This window comes from Bombina bombina, chromosome 1 (assembly GCF_027579735.1).
Source record: "Bombina bombina isolate aBomBom1 chromosome 1, aBomBom1.pri, whole genome shotgun sequence".
NCBI lineage: Eukaryota > Metazoa > Chordata > Amphibia > Anura > Bombinatoridae > Bombina > Bombina bombina.
In genome coordinates this window covers 1,153,613,516-1,153,638,729 of record NC_069499.1, presented here as the reverse complement: position 1 = coordinate 1,153,638,729, position 25,214 = coordinate 1,153,613,516, and the positions used below count along the sequence as shown (strand labels likewise).

The window sequence follows — 25,214 nt, the reverse complement described above, 5'->3', positions numbered from 1 at the left end:
CCTTCTTCAGATCAAGAGTTTGATTCAACACATCTCACCAAGCTGCTGAAAGACCCTTTTGACCCGGGAGGCGTGCTATTTGCATGTCTGTTATATATTGCATACTTGGGGGACCCCAACATGACCGGGTAGTTTCACACACTACAGGCAGCTCCCCTATGCTGAAATGGAACTTTTCCCTAAAACTGTTTGGCCTTGTGTAATGCTATATCCCTATTAATACGCTGTCATACTTATTGCCCTCATGATGCTTATAGCCTGCTGTTGTTAGATTTCTCTAGGCTCACTCAGGGATGTGATGATGATGATCTTAAGCCTATATAAAAATACCCTCCTTGTCTATGTTATCTATCCCAGATGATCTAATGCTAATATTAGCCCTAAAGTTTGAGATGTCATAATGGGGTTGTGTAGTTTCCACCAGTTTTCATGTTAGTAAAACTTAGGTTTATATCCTAGGTCATATATTACCACACACTATTGTTATAGGATACCCTCATTAATTATTATATTAAAATCTAAGGCTCTACCATGCTAACTTTAGTGAACATATTGCTTATGTTTAGTATACCTACAGCTACCCATTTCCTGTTAAGTAGCTTGGTGGAAGAATAGCGCTTCCAATATTTCATATGTGACCCAGACTGTGAATATACACATTGTGCATTTATATCTAAATAGCTCTGTTTGACTTGATAGGCTGCTCCAAACTTTCAGTGATCTCCTCTCTTCTGATTTTGATAAACAGTCTTATATCCATGCACGCTTACGTCATTTGACGTTGGTTTGTATCTGGTATTATACCGTCTAGCCCAATGGCCGTTTCTGCTGTTAAGACCATTGGTTGCTTCCCCTCAATCTTTAACACCTTTTGTAGCTATAGCAGGGACTTGTTGTTTATTACTCTGGAGATTTGGCCGTAGGTGGAATCCTAACAGTTTGATGACATCAACCGAATCTATCCCTCTGAGAACATTTACTATGTGACATGGTTTTTATTTGTTATTGTAACACTTACCTGTTCCTTTTTATTTTTTTTCATGTTAAATGTTTTCCTTTCCTGGTATATCTGGAGGGCTGTATAGTGCACCCAATTGGTTTATAGTTAGTTTAATGAGATCGCTCTCTCAAATATATATTCTCACATAGCTTCCTGTGATTTTATGAGGTAGACAACACTCTCTACACCAGCTTTCTGTTTCTCAGTGTAGCCCCCCTGTATACCTGGAGTAGTGTATATATATAGGTTATAATGTTTTTGTGTAAATGCTTCACTCTATTAAAGCCTTCGGGTAAATTGTTCAGGCCAAATAAATACTACATAGGCTACAATAATTATCAATTTTATGATAACTTCTGTATTCTGCTCCAGGGTATAGGTATAACGTGTATGTAGTAACCAGTTTTATGTAGTGCCCTCTAGGCTGCCAGTACGGATTGTATACAGCAACATGCATCATGCAGCGTCTTTAGTGTATTGGTACAGTTTGTATGTCGTAACACGCCTATCACAGTGGGGGTGTAACCTAGCTCACTGAATTATTTGCCCTAACATTCCCTCTACCTACAACAGCGTGATTTATAACCTCACTTTTTGATATTGTAAACGCTGCTGGGCCGTGTTCACTGGGAAAGCACGGCTCAGCATAATAGTTGATTTAATGAGCTTGGTCTGAGACATGTATATAATGCCTAATGGCATGCATGGTGACAGAGAAATTGGTCTGTTCGTTTCTAGACGAAACATACACTACTTAGATGTTACTAAATAATATTGTTTTAATTCTGTTAAATAGAGTACTTACAAGCCCTAAATCTTTAGTATATTTCTCAATTTCACATGCTACCTGGCTCCGCCCTCCTTCCCCCCCCCTTTCCCCCTCCTATTTTATATTGAGCGGCTCTCGCCCGCTGCATCCCCCTTCCCCATCAAACTTTAGAGCCATCCCCTCCCTAGCCCTATTCTTATAGGAGTAAATACTTTAATCTTTCATTTATTTAGCTGGGAGAGGTTGATTTCTGCTTTTGTTACTGTTAAGATACTCTATGATAAAACTGAAGTCTCTTTATATGATAACCCACATTTTATAGCTACACCTGAAATATCTGAACATATTACTTTGCCAATAGTACTATGTATACATCTATTTGTAAATGTTTTGGGTACACCTTTATATATTGTATTTGACTACGACTTCAATAAAAAATTGTTTAAAAAAACAAAAAAAAAAAAAACAAAAACAAACCCTGTGTGTTGAAACATTTTCCTTAACACGTTTTCCAACTTTTTATCCATGGGCTCTTTAAACAACGAACTATCCTTGAGAGGAATAGTTATCTGCTTCGCGAGCGTAGAGATGGCACCATCCACCTTAGGGACAGTCCCCCACAGCTCGAGCTGAGAGTCCGGAACGGGGAACAGTTTCTTAAAGGAAGAAGAAGGGGAAAAGGAAGAACCTAATCGCTCTCATTCATGATTAATAATATTAGTCATCTTAAAAGGAACCGGGAAGGTCTGAGGCACCACCCTCTCCTCGTATACCTTATCAAGCTTAGGTATCAAAGGTTGCTCCGGAAGCTTCGGTTCCGGAACCTCCAGAGTAGTAAGCACTTGCTTCAGCAAAAAGCACAAATTCTCCATCCTAAACCTAAACTCAGGCTCCTCCGCAGCTGGAGGATGAGATGACACCGACTCCGACGCAGAAGGAGCCTCCTCCGAAGAGTCGGAGTGGGCCTCATCATCATATAACGCCTCTGATATTTCCATAAGCGTAGTCAACCCCTGGGCCGGGCCGCCATTACACGCCCTATGCTTGTGCTTAGCAGAACGTGGTAAGGCATGGATCACTTTAGAAACCGCCGTTTGCAGTTGATCCGCAAAATCTGACGGCCAACGAATCTCCCCTGTAGGAGTAATGGTTGGACCCTGGGGCGCTGCATGTGCACTCGGAGATGAAAGCAGGGAAAGCACCTCACGGGACGGGGAGCCCTCAGAGTTGGATGGCTCAGTAGTACTAGACATCCCTTTAGTTTTAGATGTCGCCACTTTATCAAGGCATGCGGAACATAGTTGAGCAGGCTGATCTACAAGAACCTCCTCACAAACACAGGAATGAGACTTTGGTAAAGAGGGAGAAACCTTTAACGCGTCAGAGTCCTACATAGCTTGCTTTTATTATGGACTAGACTAGCTTAAAAAACAGGCACCTTTATACCTCCAATGGCCGGGGCACTCACCACCTCCTATGACCCGGACTACAGAAACTGCTTTGTCTCCTATGCCGCTGATCAACAGAAGAAGTGAAAACTCCCACCGGTCACCTGGGATGCCTCGCAGGACCACCCCTGCACTAAGAAGAAAACGCGCCAAAATCGGTTGTGCAAATACTCGCCGGAAGTCAACCTGAAGTTTCACCATTGTCAGAGCCACATCTTGCACATAATGCAGCAATAACACAATAAACAATATTATGTATAAACCCTCCTCATTATGTAAAAAAAAAAATTAAACGATCTTACCAGAATCAATGCCGTGGAACAGAAACACTGCCCTTCAAGTGTAACAGGTAGAAGCATCGCTCCTGACATGGACTTGAGTGCAGAAAGCAGGCAGCAAAACTCGTCAACGCTGATTGCTTGTGGAGCTGTTATAGTCGGGATGGTTTTGCAGAAAGACTCTCCCTGCATCTCAGGACTCTAACTTTCATCCAGGCTCTCAATGAGAGGCTGACAGGATTACTTAAACTTCCAGTCCCATTCCGAAGAGTACTACCCTCCATAAAAGACTACTCTGAATCTTCGGCACTTCTCTGCCATCCTCCTGTGACGAAAGGCAAAGAATGACTGGGGGATGAGGGGAGTGAGGGAGGTATTTAAGCCTTTGGCTGGGGTGTCTTTGCCTCCTCCTGGTGGCCAGGTTTTTATTTCCCAAAAGTAATGAATGAAGCCGTGGACTCTCCTCCCCTTTAGATGAAAAGAGCTTTTATCATGAACAAATCACACCCATATAGCAAGATGTTGTCTATCCTCTGATTAATATCTCTGGCAGTCTAATTTGTTTTCTGCAAAAAACAAAAAAATTTAAGATTTGGGGCCAGATTACAAGTTAAGCAGTACTTAGCGATTTTGCTTGAGCTTTAATACCGCTGAAAGTAAAGTTGTAATGCACGCAAGATAGCGCAGGTATTATAAATTAAAAAATTAAGGTGCAAGTGAAACCTGGCGTGCATTAACTGTAGGACTTAAAGGGACACTGAACCCAAATTTTTCTTTCATGATTCAGATAGAGCATGACATTTTAAGCAACTTTCTAATTTTCTCCTATTATCAATATTTCTTCGTTCTCTTGCTATCTTTATTTGAAAAAGAAGGCATCTAAGCTTTTTTTTGTTTCAGAATTGTGGACAGCACTTTTTTATTGGTGGATGAATTTATCCACCAATCAGCAAGAATAACCCAGGTTGTTCACCAAAAATGGTCCGGCATCTAAACTTACATTCTTGCATTTCAAATAAAGATACCAAAAGAATGAAGAAAATTTGATAATAGGAGTAAATTAGAAAGTTCCTTAAAATGTCATGCTCTATCTGAATCACGAAAGAAAAAATCTGGGTTCAGTGTCCCTTTAAGATATCGAGACTGCGTTAACTTTTTCTCCTTATAGACTTCAATGGAGAGAGCAACTTAGAAAAAATAAACTAACACTGATCGCTCACGTGCTAACCCGACACTGCAGTACACCTTCAGTACTAAACCAAGTGTGTGATAAATATTTTATATTCCTCTTCACATTAGTATAAAATGTTATTTTTATTTATTAATATTCTTTTTATACATATCTGAAGTTTTAGTAATATATATATATATATATATATATATATATATATATATATATATATATATATATATATATATTATATGGGTTTAAGACAGAGAAGAAATCCTGAGCCAGGTATATCAGGATGAAAGACAGGGAATTCAGCACTCTTTTCAAAAAGTATTTTATTTAGCTCAATAAAGTAAAATGAGGAGTATCCAAAAAATAAACTTACGTGGCCACAAGAGAGGACAATCTCTAGCATTTATTTATTTAGCGAGACATATTGTTTAAAAAACAGATACAATATGTCTAAATACTATGGACCAAAAATTGTACATACAAAAGAAAAAATATAAACACAAAATTATAATACAAACCTGACCGGTCAGGGGTTAGTGTGAATGCTTGAACATAGTACATATACTGACAAAGAGTTTCAAAAGGTATACCAATATTACAGCAGATAGCTTAATCTGCTGTGTTTTATCATGTCAGACAGAGATATCTCATTGTATGAACCGTTGAGTAAATGTATTTCATAGGAAGCCTTTGTCAGACTACTACACCCTGCTGCGAACGGCACCTTCAAGTATAAGGTTAATTGCCGGGCAGGTATAAGAATGGGATCTAAGTAGATACTGACATTGCGCCCAAGAAAATATAGTGTAACTATGGGCAGTACATATAAGGCATGTCAATGTCGTGTACATACATTTATATGAGCAGTTATATTAGTGAGACACACTTATTAAACTACTACACCCTGCTGCGTACGGCACCTTATTATGTAAGGCTTAATGCCGTGCAGGTATATTAATGGGATCTAAGTAGTTATTAATAATGTATCTCAAAATATGTACATACGTCTGTTAATAAGCAAGTAGCAAACAGTATAAGCGTAAGCATAGAAAATAGCTCAGCAGGAATGACATACATACATACATATACACACACACATATATATATATATATATATATATATATATACATACAGGGAGTGCAGAATTATTAGGCAAATGAGTATTTTGACCACATCATCCTCTTTATGCATGTTGTCTTACTCCAAGCTGTATAGGCTCGAAAGCCTACTACCAATTAAGCATATTAGGTGATGTGCATCTCTGTAATGAGAAGCGGTGTGGTCTAATGACATCAACACCCTATATCAGGTGTGCATAATTATTAGGCAACTTCCTTTCCTTTGGCAAAATGGGTCAAAAGAAGGACTTGACAGGCTCAGAAAAGTCAAAAATAGTGAGATATCTTGCAGAGGGATGCAGCACTCTTAAAATTGCAAAGCTTCTGAAGCGTGATCATCGAACAATCAAGCGTTTCATTCAAAACAGTCAACAGGGTCGCAAGAAGCGTGTGGAAAAACCAAGGCGCAAAATAACTGCCCATGAACTGAGAAAAGTCAAGCGTGCAGCTGCCAAGATGCCACTTGCCACCAGTTTGGCCATATTTCAGAGCTGCAACATCACTGGAGTGCCCAAAAGCACAAGGTGTGCAATACTCAGAGACATGGTCAAGGTAAGAAAGGCTGAAAGACGACCACCACTGAACAAGACACACAAGCTGAAACGTCAAGACTGGGCCAAGAAATATCTCAAGACTGATTTTTCTAAGGTTTTATGGACTGATGAAATGAGAGTGAGTCTTGATGGGCCAGATGGATGGGCCCGTGGCTGGATTGGTAAAGGGCAGAGAACTCCAGTCCGACTCAGACGCTAGCAAGGTGGAGGTGGAGTACTGGTTTGGGCTGGTATCATCAAATATGAGCTTGTGGGGCCTTTTCGGGTTGAGGATGGAGTCAAGCTCAACTCCCAGTCCTACTGCCAGTTTCTGGAAGACACCTTCTTCAAGCAGTGGTACAGGAAGAAGTCTGCATCCTTCAAGAAAAACATGATTTTCATGCAGGACAATGCTCCATCACACGCGTCCAAGTACTCCACAGCGTGGCTGGCAAGAAAGGGTATAAAAGAAGAAAATCTAATGACATGGCCTCCTTGTTCACCTGATCTGAACCCCATTGAGAACCTGTGGTCCATCATCAAATGTGAGATTTACAAGGAGGGAAAACAGTACACCTCTCTGAACAGTGTCTGGGAGGCTGTGGTTGCTGCTGCACGCAATGTTGATGGTGAACAGATCAAAACACTGACATAATCCATGGATGGCAGGCTTTTGAGTGTCCTTGCAAAGAAAGGTGGCTATATTGGTCACTGATTTATTTTTGTTTTGTTTTTGAATGTCAGAAATGTATATTTGTGAATGTTGAGATGTTATATTGGTTTCACTGGTAAAAATAAATAATTGAAATGGGTATATATTTGTTTTTTGTTAAGTTGCCTAATAATTATGCACAGTAATAGTCACCTGCACACACAGATATCCCCCTAAAATAGGTAAAACTAAAAACAAACTAAAAACTACTTCCAAAAATATTCAGCTTTGATATTAATGAGTTTTTTGGGTTCATTGAGAACATGGTTGTTGTTCAATAATAAAATTAATCCTCAAAAATACAACTTGCCTAATAATTCTGCACTCCCTGTATATATATATATATATATATATATATATATATATATATATATATATATATATATATACACACACACACACACACACAGATATACGCAGTCAAAAAGTAAATCCAAGTCGAGTAGTAAATAAAAACCCATCCATAGGGGGTCCAGCATGTACAAAGGTGAACTGGTTACTCAAGCTGACATGTTTCGGTGAAAACCGTAATCATAGCTAAGTGAGTACAAATGTGCTGACTATTTAAAAGCCAAAAACAATTCTCATTGGATGACATTAAAAACAATTAATGCAGTCACAATTGTGTGTAAGTAAGGAAATGATCTGCATTCCATGAATCCTACTCTATACCTAGACATAGCGAAAATTTATATGTATAAATACTACACTTAGGTCAAATAATGTATAAAATCTTTTAGGAGTGTAGTGTATGCAAATATGCAAAAATATACATATATAAACGTGTAAATGTGTAAAAGTATAGCTCCCCATATACGCCAAAAGATATAGACTCTATACTCTCATAATAGAACATGTGTCACTTATTTAAAAGGCATAGTTCAATAAGAACCAATTGTTCAAAATGAAAAATCACAGACAGTATTGCTCATTAGAGAAGATACTTGCAAAAAGAGATTTAAACTAATGAATACAAATCTCCTGCACAATTAAACATTATAGTAATTAGGAGAATTAACCTCTATACTGTAAAGATAATATATACACAAATACACATAAAGAAGCTGAAAGAAAAAAGCTGAAAGAAAAAAGGGGTAGGTTAATATGAACCAGAATTGGGTATACACCAGAGTCAAAACAAGGCCAAAGGGGGACTAATTATTTCCAATAATTTATCAAATCATATTCTGAATTGAATCCCCCTGGCACTCTAGTTTGGAGTTTAAAAATCCAAAACATTTCTCGTTTACCCAATAACTGGTCCCTATCTCCTCCTCTTGACGGAGGTTTTACCCATTCTATGGCCTGCCATCTGAATGTAGCATTACTTTTCTGATGGGTATTTTTTAAATGTTTGACCAATGGGGTACTTGCTTCTCCTAATTTAATCGTGGACAAATGATTTCTGATCCTGGTGTTGACATCAGTTGTAGTGAGTCCTACATATTGAAGGAGGCAATCTATACAAGTGAGGAGATAAATAACATAAGAGGATGTGCAGTTGAGGCAGGAAGAGATTTTATACTTCTCCCCAGTGACTTCAGATCTAAATTCGTCTGAGGGAATGATGAACTCACAGGGCCTACATCTTGAACTGCCGCACCTGTACATCCCCTTATGACGCAACCAGGAACCTTGTTCTCTGGAGTTGCTGTCAAATACTTCAGATGGAGCCAAAATGTTTCCAAGAGTTCTACTTTTCCTGTAAGAACAACGTAGTCCTCCCTCTATGCTATTGACAAGTCGGTCATTAACAGACAGCAAACGGAAATGTTTATTTACAATTCTGCAAATTTCCTTGTATTTCGTGCTGTAATCAGTTACAAAAGTAACCTTATCATCGGCTTGAAAAGCCGAATGATCCCTTTGTCGGGCAGACCCCTTCAGGAGCGTCCCTCGGTCAAGACGATTCACTTGATTCTGGGCCCTGTCTATCACATAGTAAGGATAGCCTCTCTCTCTCAATCTATCCATCATTTCTTTACTCTGTTGTTGATATGCAATCTCTTCGCTACAATTGCGCTTTACTCTGATAAGTTGTCCCTTGGCTACCGCCATAGGGACATGTTTAGGGTGACAATTCTTGGCGTGAAGAAGTGTGTTCTTAGTGATGGGTTTTCTATACATAGTACTATGAATACGACCGTTTACATGTGTCGTTAGAGTGAGATCCAGATAATTAATGGATCTGGGCTGTTTCTCATAAGTAAATTGTAAACCCACCGTATTCATATTGAGAGTTTTTATAAAATCTAAAATCTAGTCTCAGAACCCCGCCAGATGAAGAGCAGGCCGTCTACATACCGCCTATAAAAGGCAATGTTGTCCCTAAACAAATTTTCATCTCCATAGATGTGGGACAGCTCCCACCAACCCATGAAGATGTTGGCGTATGAGGGCGCAAATTTTGCCCCATAGCTGTCCCACATCTCTGGAGATAAAAATCTTTACCAAACCGGAAATAATTGTGTGTAAGTGTGAAACTGGTGACCCTTAAAATAAATTCCACAAGGTCAGTATCAAATTCAGAAAAATTCCTGAGAAAAAAGGACAAAGCCCTGAGACCCGCTTCGTGTGGAATCGACGAATAAAGTGCCACCACGTCCACAGTCAACCACATATATTCGTCTATTTTCCAAGAAAATGTTTCCATCAAATTGAGTAAATCTTTTGTGTCTTTAAGGTAACTCTGAAGTGTGATTACTAGTGGATGCAAAATTGCATCAAGCCACTGAGACAGATGTTCAAGAAGGGAACCTATCCCACTCACTATCTTTAAATAAGTGGCACATGTTCTATTATGAGAGTATAGAGTCTATTTCTTTTGGCGCATATGGGGAGCTATACTTTTACACATTTACATGTTTATATATGTATATTTTTGCATATTTACATACACTACACTCCTAAAAGGTTTTATACATTATTTGACCTAAGTGTAGTATTTATACATATAAATTTTCGCTATGTCTAGGTATAGAGTAGTATTCATGGAATGTAGATCATTTCCTTACTTACACACAATCGTGACTGCATTAGTTGTTTTTAATGTCATCCAATGAGAATTGTTTTTGGCTTTTAAATAGTCAGCACATTTATACTCACTTAGCTATGATTACGGTTTTCACCGAAACATGTCAGCTTGAGTAACCAGTTCACCTTTGTACGTGCTGGACCCCTTATGGATCCGTTTGTTTTTATCCCAAGTAGAACTACAATAAAAGGACTGTTTTTATTTACTACTCGCCTTGGATTTACTTTTTGATTGCGCTATTCTATTTGCCAGTTTCAGAGGCTGGAGAGGGAGCCTGCCTCTTTTTCACTCCCCATTTACCTCCGTGTGTGCGTCTCCTCTTACGCTGTATTCACTGAGTTTATGACGGCAAAGGGTGTGATTGGTTGAGGAGAACCACGTGAGGGAACCGGTCAGACACCAGCTACAGATTCAGCATTGAACGCTGCAGATGCGCTGCAGGGAAGCGGACACGGAGATCATCTCACAACTAGTTGGAACGGAGTTATGTGACATTGGAGCGGTGAGTCATTGCAGCTATATGCTGCCTGAGCAATATTGAGCTCCTGCTTTTTTAGCTATGTATCACTTGTCACTCAAGAACTGTGGTAACACTGTTGCCTGTTTGTTTTGTCTCTTTTGTGGGGCAACACATGTGAGGAGCCTACTTAAGACTTTAAACTGTTTTTTTACTCCCACCTATTGAGGTTTGGTTTGAGTACATGTGGGTTGAGTGGAATTGATACATTATTGAGGCATACTTGTGACGAGTGCATCTCTCTAACCGTACTATCGATAGTGTGCCACTAATAATTTAGTCCTTAGCATTTTTATAGGCAAACACCACCTGTCTCTAAACGTATCTCTCAATGTACTACTGGGAGCTAGCTGCCGATTGATGGCTACACATAAATGCCTTATATGACTCTCCGATTGTGTTCAGATAGCTTCCAGTAGTGCTTTGCTGCTCCTTCAAATGAAGGATTCCAAGAGAATGAAGTAAAATGGATAATACAAGTAAATTGAAAGTTGTTTAAAACTGCATGCTCTATCTGAAATAAGAAAGACACATTTTGGGTTTCCTGTTCCATTAAAGGGAAAATTAACTTTTGGCTTTCAGGCCAGCTCTTTACCTACAGGTCCCCACAACCACCAGAAAGCCAGAAAGCAGGTCATTAGTCTCAGCCACTGGAATTCCTGAAAGAACCAGACAAGTCTCATAGTTCCAAAAGGCACTACTCCTAGATGGCAATATCTTATGCATCAGATGCATTTTGTTGGCAAAACCAGTTCTGATACAATACATTCAGATAAAGTAAATGCATCCTTAACACCATTTAACCATCTACAAGTCTTCCCCAGAATCTCTCAGTATGCAGATGAAGTCAGTATGACTCCACTTATCAAGACCAAAGTCCAATATGCAGGGGCGCCACAGAGTCCAGCTCTCAACAGAGCAATACAGGGTCAAAATTACGATAAGATGGGGGGAACTTCCGGGCAGCGGCCATGACTGGTCGCATATCTGCATGCTGCTACAGCCTTTCTATGATAAACACAGAAATTTACCCTTTGGCAGTCTGATATAAATAATATTCTCTTGGAGCCAACTTATATTCTAGATGCTGCATCTATTCTACCCAGTCTACTAAGATTTGCTGCTGGCATCGGAGCCTGGACCCGCTACAAGATCGCGGCCTCTACCATACCCCCGGTAGGACGCCTTTGGCCCTGTCGTTACGCGACACTTAAAGTGTTACAACACACAATATTTAATTTACCACCCTCACCAGACTAAATATACGATGGAGCTACACTCATGGGAGACCGAGATGAGGCGTCTATTGCAGTCCCATTTTGATAAGCTGGAGCGTGCCTTGCTTGGTGCTATGGGATCATCTTCACTGTCAACAGCCCCATTGGAAGACATACTACCGATCGACCACCTGACAACATCGGAGGCATGCAATCTATCCTCGGAGACTATATTAGCTATGCAGCTAGACATTACTTTGCAGGAGACTCTCCCTACCGCACCGGCTACCTACATGGAAGCTCCCTCTGGAGCAGTATTTCGTCAGGAGGACATGGATGCAGTCGAGCCCACGTGGAAGAAAGATCTCCAAAAGGGTTCTGAATCAGAGGCCTCTCTTCCTCGCCTGGTGTCCTTACATTTGTCACAGAAGGCGGAAGGTAACTGGAACCTGGACAGTCCGTTGCAGGTGACGGGCGGTTTGTCCCACAGCAGTCTTAAGCACCACGGCATAATCCCTGACCGTATTCTACTGAGAACCATCTCATATAAAAAAGGTGTCTGCTAATTACTCGGACAAACTTGGACAAATTAACGCTGGTTGCATAAGTACTCCTTTTTGTTACAAACGGCTAATCTGTCTATATTTCTATTTCAAACTCTTGTGTGAACTGTCCACCATTATTGTTTATACTGCTAGTAGTTTTTTATAAGGTTATTTTTTTTGTTCTATTGTGCACTAGCGAATGTTACTGGTACCTACTGTTTTACCACTACTTTTATGTTACCAAATGGCTATATAGGTTTTTCTAATCATGCTTTGTTGCTTCTGCGGTGTGTAGCTCTAAGTGTTGTGCCATTTTTTATTCCCACTAGGTGCTGTTATATCGCTAACCTCTGGTACTGCAAACGCTCATAATAGTGCTCTAATTAGTTTTCATCTTCAATACACATATATAGCAAGGCCCCCTGACTTTTGTTACCCCATGAGGTTAAGGTAGCATAAATTTTGAGATGTATATGGCAGATATAGGATCATGGGGTTACCACTGTTCTGCTATCACTGGTTAGCAATAAGGGGGTTACCTTTGCATTGAATAGTTTGTGTAAAGCTCTAATTAAATGACTAGAACCTCAGTATTACAGTGCAGATATATTTTATACATCTATATTCTCCTATATGACTAATCTGAACTGCCCTATAAAAGTTCTTAGGCTAGATGGCACCTAGGTAGCTTGTTATCCTAATACTCACTCCTATGACCTGCTAGACTGCTTTATTTTTAACTTGTACTCTCCATATACGCATGCCTTTTAAAATTATAAGCCTCATATCCTTGCTCTACTGTGCACCATTGCAGTTCCTTCATGCCTTTTCTAACCTCTTACTGTTACTATGTTACCAAGTACTATTATGAGATCCTATATTCATTATTTGTGGTCTTTGTATTTAGAGGTCTCATAGGTTGTGAATGTGATACACTGTGTGCTGCGCCTCATATGGGCTTACTATCTTGCCACTCCTCGCTAGCACTTATGTACCTACTATTACTTTGGTCTGCGCTTACCCGCAATGTGCTTGTATGATAAGCCTCCAGATCCTTGTTACTCCCTGAGGCTAGGTTACCATAAATCTTATTACCCTTCACATAATAGGGCATACTTCAAAGAGACATTACGTTATCAACTAGGCTAATGGGAAGGGTTTTTTTTGCCCCTAGTATCTGGTTCTCGCCTCTAGCGGCCGAAGAGGCGAGAATATAGGTTTAAATCTTACTGATGGACTGCCCTTCCATACATTGGCCTGGTTGCGTGGATAGTACTTAACATATAGAAGGACCCAGAAGTTTGAGTGTATTTAAATAATGCTTGCTCGGCCCTACTTAATATGGGAAAGTAAAACTCCCAGTGAGTGTAGTGTTCTGTTTTGTTTCTCTTGCTGCGAAAATATAGTGAGGTCAAACTTTGTTATTGTTTAAGAGTTTACTACTTTATATCATATATTGTTTAGCATTATTCAAAATATTATAAAAATATGGCTTATCATTCGAGATCCACAAGTGGTCTCCTCTATTTAAAGTATCCTTCTTTTGCTTTAATATTACCTTTTATTTTTGGAAGCCCAAAAGTGGCCCATTCAATGATTTAGAAGGTTTCTAGACTATTGGCATCCTATTCATGTAATATTCACATGGTACCCATATTATCAACTTTGTGTTTTTTATTCTTTAATTTTCATGTTTGCACTTCCTGTAAAACTGGTATTTCATTTCATGTGATATAAGCGTTTATCTTTATTTTTATTATGTTGTATGCCTTTGAATAAGCCAAATAAAAAAAAAAAAAAAAAAAAAAAAAAAAAATTACGATAAGATCTGTCCCAAAGAGATTCTCCAAGGTATGTTCACATATACAAGGAGTAGCTGCTCTCTCCCATCACACGATAAACGTGAAAGAAAACTATAAAACTTCGGTCTGGAAAGACAAAAATAGTAGAGGCGCTTCCTTGTGGAAATCAATTTCAATCAAATCAACAGGTAGGATGACACTTGGCTCATATTATACTCACATAAGCGACAGCACTCGTCGTGCTGTTGGACACAGACTGGAGTCTCATATCGCTCCAGCTCGCTGACACCGCAGTATCCGGAACACGCACCTCCTGGTACAGATCAGTTGCAAACAGACCAGCAGGTGGAAAATTCTCACTCTCACAAAATACTCACAAACAAGGCAGCACTAAATTGTGCTAATGGGCACAGACTGGAGTCTCACAGCGCTCCAGCACGCTGATACAGCATTCTGCGGGACCCGAATCCAAGACCGCTCAAACTTGGGTAGAGGTATGGGGCAAATAAGGCTAAAAATGCCCCTAACTAACTTAATAGTGCTATGTACATACTTCCAAACAGTATTTGGAAAAAAAAGTAAATGTATCTAGTTAAATGCTGCCATATGAATATTATCGTTCAGATAAATTTCCTGTTTTTTCCAAATACTGTTGAGATTTTATTTAAACAGATGATCCTGAAATTATCAATATTGGGCTAGTATAGACACAATGTAATTAACTTTGTTCACATAGATTTGTCATGTAAGATAGAATTATAGATGTTGATTCACACCACTATCGCAATCATAAATATCACGTTTACTTAGAATTCACTAATTTATCACTATCTGTCCCCCTGCAAGGGCTGCCATATGGGGATTACACGATCAGCAAGGATATAGGGACATTACACTTTGCTAAGTTTACACTCCATATGGATTCGATTTAGATTCATTAGATTATAACATCCTCTACTCCTTATTGTCCAGTAGTTAGGGCTAATGTCATAACTTCCATATGGGACTGTTTTAGGTAACATACTGACCCTATAATGTTTATATAATTACCACAGACAAGGGTCCAATTGGTGACATTTTGCTTCATCCTCTGTGATAACATAATTTATGTAAGAACTTACCTGATAAATTCATTTATTTCATATTGGCAAGAGTCCATGAGCTAGTGACGTAGGGAATATACAATCCTACCAGGAGGGGCAAAGTTAACCAAACCTCAAAATGCCTATAAATACACCCCTCACCACAGCCACAATTCAGTTTAACGAACAGCCAAGTAGTGGGGGTGAAAAAATAAGGAGTAAAAAAGCATACAAAAAGAGGAACTGGAAATATAATTGTTCTTTTTACACAAAAATCATAACCACCATAAAAAGGGTGGGCCTCATGGACTCTTGCCAATATGAAATAAATTAATTCATCAGGTAAGTTCTTACATAAATTATGTTTTCTTTCATGTAATTGGCAAGCGTCTATGAGCTAGTGACATATGGGATAGAAATACCCAAGATGTGGGAGACTACAGAAGATTCACAAGCTATTTCCGCTGAAAAAATGAAATCCACAAAAAAGTAAGTCTCTTATAAATTTCACATAAATTTCAAGAAAAAAAACTTAAATCATAAGCAGAAGAATCGAACTGAGACAGCTGCCTGAAGAACTTTTCTGCCAAAGACTGCTTCAGAAGAAGAAAATACATCAAAATGGTAAAATTTAGTAAATGTATGCAAAGAAGATCAAGTTGCTGCTTTGCAAATCTGATCAAACGAAGCTTCATTCTTAAAAGCCCAAGAAGTGGCGACTGATCTAGTAGAATGCGCTGTAATTCTCTGAGGCGGAGACTGTCCCGCCTCCAAATAAGCCTTGTGAATCAAAAGCTTTAACCAAGATGCCAAAGAAATGGCAGAGGCTTTCTGACCTTTCCTAGGACCAGAAAAAACAACAGAAGTCTTCCTGAAATCTTTAGTAGCTTTGACATAATATTTCAAAGCTCTTACAACATCCAAAGAATGTAAAGATATTTCAAGAGAATTCTTAGGATTAGGACACAAGGAAGGAACAACAATTTCCCTACTAATGTTGTTAGAATTCAAAATCTTAGGAATAAAATTTAAATGAAGTCTGCAAAACAGCCATATCCTGATGAAAATCAGACAAGGAGACTCACAAGAGAGAGCAGACAATTCAGAAACTCTTCTAGCTGACGAGATAGCCAAAAGAAACAACACTTTCAAAGAAAGTAGTTTAATATCCATTAGAATGCATAAGCTCAAAAGGAGGAGCCTGCAAAGCCTTTATCCAAACTATCCTGAATAAACTGTAAAATTCTAGGAATCCTAAAGAATGGCAAGAGAATTTATGAGAAAAACACCATGAAATATAGGGTTTCCAAACCAGATAATAAAACTTCCTTGAAACAGACTTACGAGCCTGTAGCATAGTATTAATCAGAGAAACCTCTATGACTAAGTACTAAGCGTTCAATTTCCATACCTTCAATTTAGCTATTTGAGATCCTGATGGAAAAACGTCCCTTGAGACAGAAGGTCCGGCCTTAAAGGAAGTGGCCAAGGTTGGCAACTGGACATCCGGACAAGACCCGCATACCAAAACCTGTGAGGCCATGCGATTGTTCCAATATGATCTTGGAGATCACCATTGGAAGAAGAATTAGAGGTGGAAAAATGTAAGCAGGTTAGTAAAACGAATGAACTGCTAACGCATCCACCATCTCTGCCTGAGGATCCCTGGACCTGGAAAGGTACTTGGGAAGCTTCTTGTTTAGATGGGAAGCCATCCGATCTATTTTGGGGAGACCCCACATCTGTACAATCTGACAAAATAAATCTGGATGGAGAGACCACTCCCCTGGATGTAAAGACTGGCGACTGAGCTAATCCGCTTACCAATTGTCTACACCTGGAATATGTATCGCAGAAATTAGACAGGAGATGGATTCCACCGCAAGAAAGTATCTGAGATACTTCTTTCATCGCTAAAGGACTGCGAGTCCCCCCGTGATGATTGACATATGCCACAGTTGTGATATTGTCTGTCTGAAAACAAATGAATAATTCTCTCTTTAATAGCAGGCAAGCCTGAAGAGCCCTGAAAATAGCACAGAGTCCTAAAATATTGATTTGTAACCTCGCCTCTTGAGGATTCCAAACTCTTTGTGCTGTCAGAGACCCACAGACAGCTCCCCAACCTGTGAGACTTGCATATGTTGAAATCACAGTCCAGGCAGGACGAACAAAAGAGGCCCCTTGAATAATCCGATGAGGTTTTAACCACCAGGGCAGAGAGAGTTGAATGTTGGGATTTAAGTATATCAGCTGTGATATCAGAGTATAATCCCTGTACCATTGATTCAGCATGCAAAGCTGCAGAGGTCTCATATGAAAACGAGTAAAGGGGATCGCGTCCGATGCTGCAGTCATGAGACCTAAAACTTCCATGCACATAGCCACTGAAGGGAATGATCAAGACTGAAGGTTTTGACAGGCAGAAACCAATTTCAGTCGTCTCCTGTCTGTTAAAGACAGAGTCATGGACACTGAATCTATCTGGAAACCTAAAAAGGTGACCCTTGTCTGAGGTATCAAAGAACTTTTTGGTAAATTGATCCTCCAACCATGTCTTTGAAGAAACAACACAAGTTGATTTGTGTGAGATTCTGCTAAATGAAAAAATAGAGCCAGTACCAAGATATTGTCCAAATAAGGAAACACCGCAATACCCTGCTCTCTAATTACAGATAGAAGGGCACCAAGAACCTTCAAAAAGATTCTTGGAGCTGTTGCTAGGCCAAATGGAAGAGTAACAAACTGGTAATGCTTGTCTAGAAAAGAGAATCTCAGAAACCGATAGTGGTCTGGATGAATCGGAATATGAAGATACGCATCCTGTAAGTCTATTGAGGACATATAATGACCTTGCTGAACAAAAAGGCAGAAGTGTCATTATAGTCACCATCTTGAAAGTTTGGACTTTTACAAAATGATTCAAAAACTTCAGATCCAGAACTAGTCTGAAAGAATTTTCCTTCTTCAGGACAATGAATAGATTTGGAACTGGTACAATTACTCCTGAAAGCTCTAGATCTGAAACACACTTCAGAAAAGCCTGAGCTTTCACTGGATTTGTTAGAACGTGAGAGAGAGAAAATCTTCTCACAGGAGGTCTTATTCTGAAACCTATTCGATACACCTGAGAGACAATATTCTGAATCCAATGATTATGAACGGAACCTGCCCAAACGTTTTGAAATAATTTTAATCTGTCTCCCACCAGCAGAACTGGATCGAGGGCCGCACCTTCATGCAGTCTTGGGGGCTGGTTTGGTTTCTTGTAAGGCTTGGATTTATTCCAACTCGAGGATGGCTTCCAATTGGAGCCAGAGCCTTTAGGAGAAGGAGTGGTTTTCTGTTCTCTATTCAGACGAAAGGAACAAAACCAATTAGAAGTTTTAGATTTGCCTTTAGACTTGAGGCAAAAAAAACTCCCTTCCCCCAAGTAATAGTGGAAATAATAGAATCCAACTGGGAACCAAACAAATTATTACCCTGGAATGATAGAGATAGTAACCTAGATTTAGATACCATGTCAGCATTCCATGATTTGAGCCATAAAGCTCTTCTAGCTAAAATAGCCAAAGTAATACATTTAACATTAATCTTGATGATATAAAAAATAGCATCACAGATAAAATGATTAGCATGTTGAAGCAAACTAACAATGCAAATCAGAGTCTTTATCCCATTGTGCTAAGCTATCCAACCAAAAAGTTGATGCAGCCGCAACATCAGCCATAGAAATGGCAGGTCTGAGCATATAGCCAGAATGCAAATAAGCTTTCCTTAGATAAGATTCAATCTTCCTATCTAAAGGATCCTTAAAAGAAGTACTATCTTCCATAGGAATAGTAGTACATTTAGCAAGAGTAGAAATAGCCCCATCAACCTTATGGACTTTTTCCCAAAATTCTAATTTAGCCACTGGCAAAGGATACAACTTTTTAAACCTTGAAGAAGGAACAAAAGAAGTACCAGGCTTAGACCATTCATTAGCAATCACATCAGAAATAGCACCAGGAACAGGAAAAACCTCAGGAGTAGTCACAGGAGGTTTATAGACAGAATTGAAATGTTTACTGGATTTATTATCAAGAGGACCAGACTCCTCAATATCCAAAGTTATTAACACTTCTTTTAACAAAGAATGAATATACTCAATCTTAAAAAGATAAGATGATGTATCAGTGTCAATGTCTGATGTAGGATCTTCTGAGTCAGAGAGATCCTCATCAGAGGAGGATATATCAGTATGTTTTGCCGGTCATTACAAATTTAATCAGAATTATGAGAAATTTTAAGACCTTTTAAGTTTATTTGAAGGCGGTATAGCAGCCATAGCCTTCTGTATCGCATCAGCAATATAATTTTTCATATCAACAGGGATATCATGTACTTTAGATGTTGAACGAACAACAGATACTGTACTAGCACTAATAGAAACTTTTTTCTGCATGCAAAAGCTTATCATGACAATTGTTACATACTACAGCTGGAGATATAATCTCCACTAGCTTACAACAGATACACTTAGCCTTGGTAGAACTGTATTCATACAGCATGGTTCCTACAGCAGTTTCTGAGACAGGATCAGATTGAGACATCTTGTAAAATGTAAAAAAAGAAAAAATAACATTAAACAGAAATATCTTATTTCCACATATAGCAGTTTCAGGAATGGGAAAAAATGCAAATGCTAAAATTGGCAAAAAAGCAAATAGCATAGCCCTCTGAGCATAAAGAAGGCAAGGAGCATATAGGAAGTGAGGTAAAATAAAACATCAGGAAATTACTCAACTCGCGTCATAACAAACACAATCTTGCGCCAAACAACCTAGCGTCAACTAAGACGCAGGAAATAAAGGAACGTGTGTCATCACAGACGCACATTCGCACCCAAAAAAAAAATCTTGCGCCAATAATGGTGCAATAAATAGCAGCAAATTGATAAAAATACTATACCCCTAAAACATGATTCCCATAACGAAACTGCTGGACGGCAAAGAGAAATACACATAGACCTGACTCATGGCAAATATAAGTAAAATACATATATTTAAAACTTTATATTTAATATATAAAGCACCAAACCATAGCTGAGAGTGTCTTAAATAATGATACATACTTACCGAAAGACACCTATCCACATATAGCAGATAGCCAAACCAGTACTGAAAGCTATCAGCAAAGGTAATGGTATATAAGAGTATATCGTCGATCTGAAAAGGGAGGTAGGAGATGAATACCTACGAACGAAAACAAAGAACCCTTGAAAAGATTTCCCGCAAGGAAAACCATAAAATCAAATAGGCGATACTCTTTTCACATCCCTCTGACAAACACTGTACTCTGAGAGGAATTGGGCTTCAGAATGCTTAGAAGCGCTTATCACAGAAGAAACCATAAAAATGAGGGATGTATTTATAGGCATTTTGAGGTTTGGGAAACTTTGCCCCTCCTGGTAGGATTGTATATCCCATACGTCACTAGCTCATGGACTCTTGCCAATTACATGAAAGAAATGTATTTTATATCTTATAAATTTGGTTTCAGTTCTGTTTTTCTAACCAGTATCGAATGTGATCTTTGTGCAACATATTATATGATTTTAGGCTAGGTATTAGTATGATACATTGTACTCTTTTATAAGAACCAATGGGTACTTTAACGAAATTACTAATTAACCTTATCTGTGTTTACAATGACGTAATTAATTTTGGGTAGCATGATTGGATAAGGTAGATTTAAATAGGATACAAAGTGATCTGTTTGTATGCCTGAGGAAACGGTCAGTAGACTGAGAAACGCGTAGCATATCACACTAATGCACGTGTGAGTGCTGGAATGTTTTTATTGTTTTAATTCATTAAAGCGTGCTTTTTATTTTGTCACTTTGTGTCATTCGATCCTTTTAATCACTTCCCCTCGCTGATCAGCTACATCAGGATAGTAGGGTATTTTTAGCCTTATTTGCCCATAGAGTTCCAGAGTTTGAGCGGTCTTGGATTAGAGTCCCACAGAACGCTGTGTCAGTGAGCTGGAGAGCTGTGAGACTCCAGTCTGTGCCCAATAGCACACTTGAGTGCTGCCTTGTTTGTGAGTATTTTGTGATAGAGAGAATTTTCCACCTGCTGGTCTGTTTGCAACTGATCTGCACCAGGAGGTGCGTGTTCTATTTTTATCCCTTCAGACCGAAGCCGGGTAAGCCTGTACATCTGGCGGACCCTCGGTTCTGGATACTGCGGTGTCAGCGAGCTGGAGCGCTGTGAGACTCATGTCTGTGTCCAACACCACGACGAGTGCTGCCGCTTATGTGAGTACCTGTTGATTTGATTGAATTGATTTGCACAAGGAAGCGCCTCTTCTATTTTTGTCTTTCAATAATCTCTCAGTATGCAAAGTCAGTAAGAATAAAAATGCAGTTGTTTCCTTACTTGCTCATGTGTAACTGGTATAAGCCTCTGCTTAGACAGCTCCCGTAAGGTGTTTAGGTCTGTCCTCATGTCCAGTTTACAGCCCACAAGGATCACCTTAGCACTGGGACAGAACTCTTGAGTCTCTCCTTGCCACTGGAAATAAAGAAACAAGAAAAAAACATGACTTCTATATATGCTTTACATGGGACAGGCAGATAGATGGCACAAACAGCATTCAATGCTCTGTTGATAACCCCCCCCAAAAATACTCATTTATTATCTTAAAGGGATAGGATAGTCAAAATTAAACTTGCATGATTTAGATAAAGCATGTAATTTTAATATACTTTTAAATTAACTTCCATTTTCAAATGTGCTTTGTTCTCTTGGTACCCCTTGTTGAAAAAGAATGTGCACAAATCCTTCACTAGTGGGAGCTAGCTGCTGATTGGTGCCTGCACACATTTGTCTCTTGTGGTTGGCTAACTAGATGTGTTCAGCTAGCTGGCAGTAGTGCAATGTTGTTCTGTCAGCAAAGGATAACAAAATAATGAAGCAAATTTGATAATAGACGTAAATGCTCTATTCAAATCATGAAAGAAAACTGAGGTTTCCTGTCCCTTTAATTACTATCTACGACACAACTGAGAGCATAATAAAACAAAAATATACTGACCTGATCATTGTTTCAAACGATCACTTACTTTCATTGATATAGCTTAAAATCAGTACTACTATAAGTGGGTTGTTTCTAATGCTAAATTCTAATACTAGAGAAAATGAACCCTTTGATAGTAACCTGTAAAGAGAGATTCTATGCAAACAACATATTCACTGATTCATTAGACTGACCCCAGAAAACTGGTTTAACCTTCACAAAGTCCATCTCGGGAGTTGCTAGCACTGTTCAGGAGCAGAAGTCACACGTAGCAAGCAAAAAATGTCATGTGCTGCTATTGTTTAATACTCAAGAGCCACAAAGGACTGCTGGTTCCGAGCGGAAACTGAAGATGACCCAATCAGCAGCAGCAGTCCCACAACTCAGCTGCATGACTGCCACTGCTGACAGTTTGTGGGGGTTTGGCCCCTCTGTGGAGGCTAAACACAGACTTACAGTGTGCCAGTACTAAATTTACATGCACTAATGAATTAGAGCAATTCATTGCTGCACTATAAATATACATTTCATGCATCTGCCTCTAATCGTGGGTGCTGCTGTTATGTAACCTGTAGGTTACACTGCAGGAATCTGAAGGAGAGTTGCTGCACATGTGCAAACAGGTTAGAAATGAAGTGGAATATAGATTACTCTTCTCCCATAGACTTCAATGGAGAGAGCAACTTAAAAAAAAAAAAAACTAACACCAATCGCTCCCGTGCTAATCCGACACTGCGTTAGACCTACAGCACTAATCGAAGTGTGTAACAAATATTTTACATTCTCATGTTCTTCACATGGTTTAAAATGTTCTTTTTATTTATAAATATTTATATAAATATATATATATATGTTTTTAGTAAAATATATATCTATACCTATACAGTATATCTATATGAATACAGAATGTATTGTTTAATGTCCCTTTAAGTATACTGCAGTTTGCCTGACATTGGTACATAATACACAGTACGCTAAATTCAATAAAATGTTTCTTCAGTTTTACTATGTAACAAATGACATTGGGACTAATACTGGAGTATTGTTCTGCACTTCCTACTAATCCTTATTTGCTGAGAAGGATAACTGCCACTGCGTTACTGGTGGCCGCTTCAAATGCGACATAGAAAAATTATTATTTAATCAGGCCTGGAACATATGTTTTTTCAAAACACACACAAAAAAGGAATTACATTTTTACATGTCCTCTTTCAACTAGAAGAATAAATTGAATTGGCAATCTGCTGAAACAGAAGAACACTTCACTAAACTCTCTTATGATGAACATAATAGGTCTTGTTTGTTGCTCTATGCAGTTAAACCCCATCTTATCTACAAAACATCTGTATCCAATCAAATATATCATCTGGCTTTTCCTTATAGACCCTGACTATTGGTTTCTCACTGTTAAATTGTAGGAACATGCATTTTAACATATGATGCTTTACAACCAGCATATTCACTAGCCCTTTAAAAGAGTGTTACTAAATATTAACCCTGTATGCCTATTGGATTTAGCTACTACGTCACAAGGTACTTTTCCAAGCGTACTATGTTGATATACTAGCTACGTCCTACCTTTTGCCTCATGCTGCGGACCAGGCTGTCAGCTCTGACAGCTAAGCCTGCAGTCAGAGGCAGAAGGCATCTACCTTCATATGGTAAGGGAGTGCTGATTTACCTTTACCATATGAAGTCAGATCGCTGATGCAAACTGTGACACTACAGAAATAAATGTTTGTTTTTAATATATTAATAAATAAATAAAAAATAAAAAAAAAATATATATATATATATATATATAAACTGGGTACAGACAGCTGCCAGTTCCTAAGATGGCAGACACTAGTTAGAGGGGGGTTAGAGAGCTGTTTGGGAGGGATTAGTGAGGTGGGACGGGTTGAGAAGGGATCACTACACTGCAGGAAATAATAATCATATTTTTTTTAAAAAAAGCCCTAAATCTTTCTACTGCCAGTACCTAAGATGGTGGTGACCAGTATAGGTGAGGGAGGGAACTGAGCTGTTTGGGAGAGATCTGGTAGAGATCAGTGGGTGGGAGGTGTAAAGTGGGAGGGTAATCCATACTCTACATCTAAAATTACCCTTACAAGCTACCTGAGTAAACCCTTCAATGCCAGGATTTTCAGAAATGTGGTGCACAGATGCAATTAGCAGCCTTCTAATTACCAAAAAACAATGGCAAAGCCATGCGCATGTCTTCTATTTCTGAACAAAGGGATCCAAGATAAACTTTTACAGCCATTTGTGTTATGACTGCACAAGTTGTATGTAAATATTTTCAGTGAGAAGCCCAAAATTTGTGAAAAAAAGATAACACATACATACATACATACATACACACACACACACACATATATATATATAAATATATATATATATATATATATATATATATATATATAGTTTCAAAATAAGGTGCACTCCATCAGTCACAATCCAATTGCCGTGGTGCTGCACATACAATACATATAATTTCCAATATTCAGTCCATGTGAGTAGAATAATGCTGCACTCACCGGTCTTGTAGAAAATGTTTCTTTATTATACACAAATGACAATATTCATCACACAAATACCCCCAGACGTTTCGGTGCGCCTCTGGCACCTTTCTCAATGGGTCTGCTTCCAATCCTCCAACAATCGTTTGTTGGAGGATTGGAAGCAGACCCACTGAGAAAGGTGCCAGAGGCACACCGAAACGTCTGGGGGTATTTGTGTGATGAATATTGTCATTTGTGTATAATAAAGAAACATTTTCTACAAGACCGGTGAGTGCAGCATTATTCTACTCACATGGACTGAATATTGGAAATTATATATATATATATATATATATATACATACAGGGAGTGCAGAATTATTAGGCAAGTTGTATTTTTGAGGATT

At 38.8% G+C, this 25,214-nt stretch overlaps 1 protein-coding gene across 1 annotated transcript in view; it reads right to left on the bottom strand.

The window, feature by feature from the left end:
* The window catches only part of RND2 (Rho family GTPase 2), a 206,571-nt gene that overhangs the window by 11,584 nt on the left and 169,773 nt on the right, over window positions 1-25,214 (bottom strand). The window contains exon 4 of the mRNA XM_053699585.1: window positions 21,665-21,799. Within this exon, the coding sequence (XP_053555560.1) occupies window positions 21,665-21,799 (135 nt within the window). The remainder of the gene's footprint in view (window positions 1-21,664; window positions 21,800-25,214) is intronic.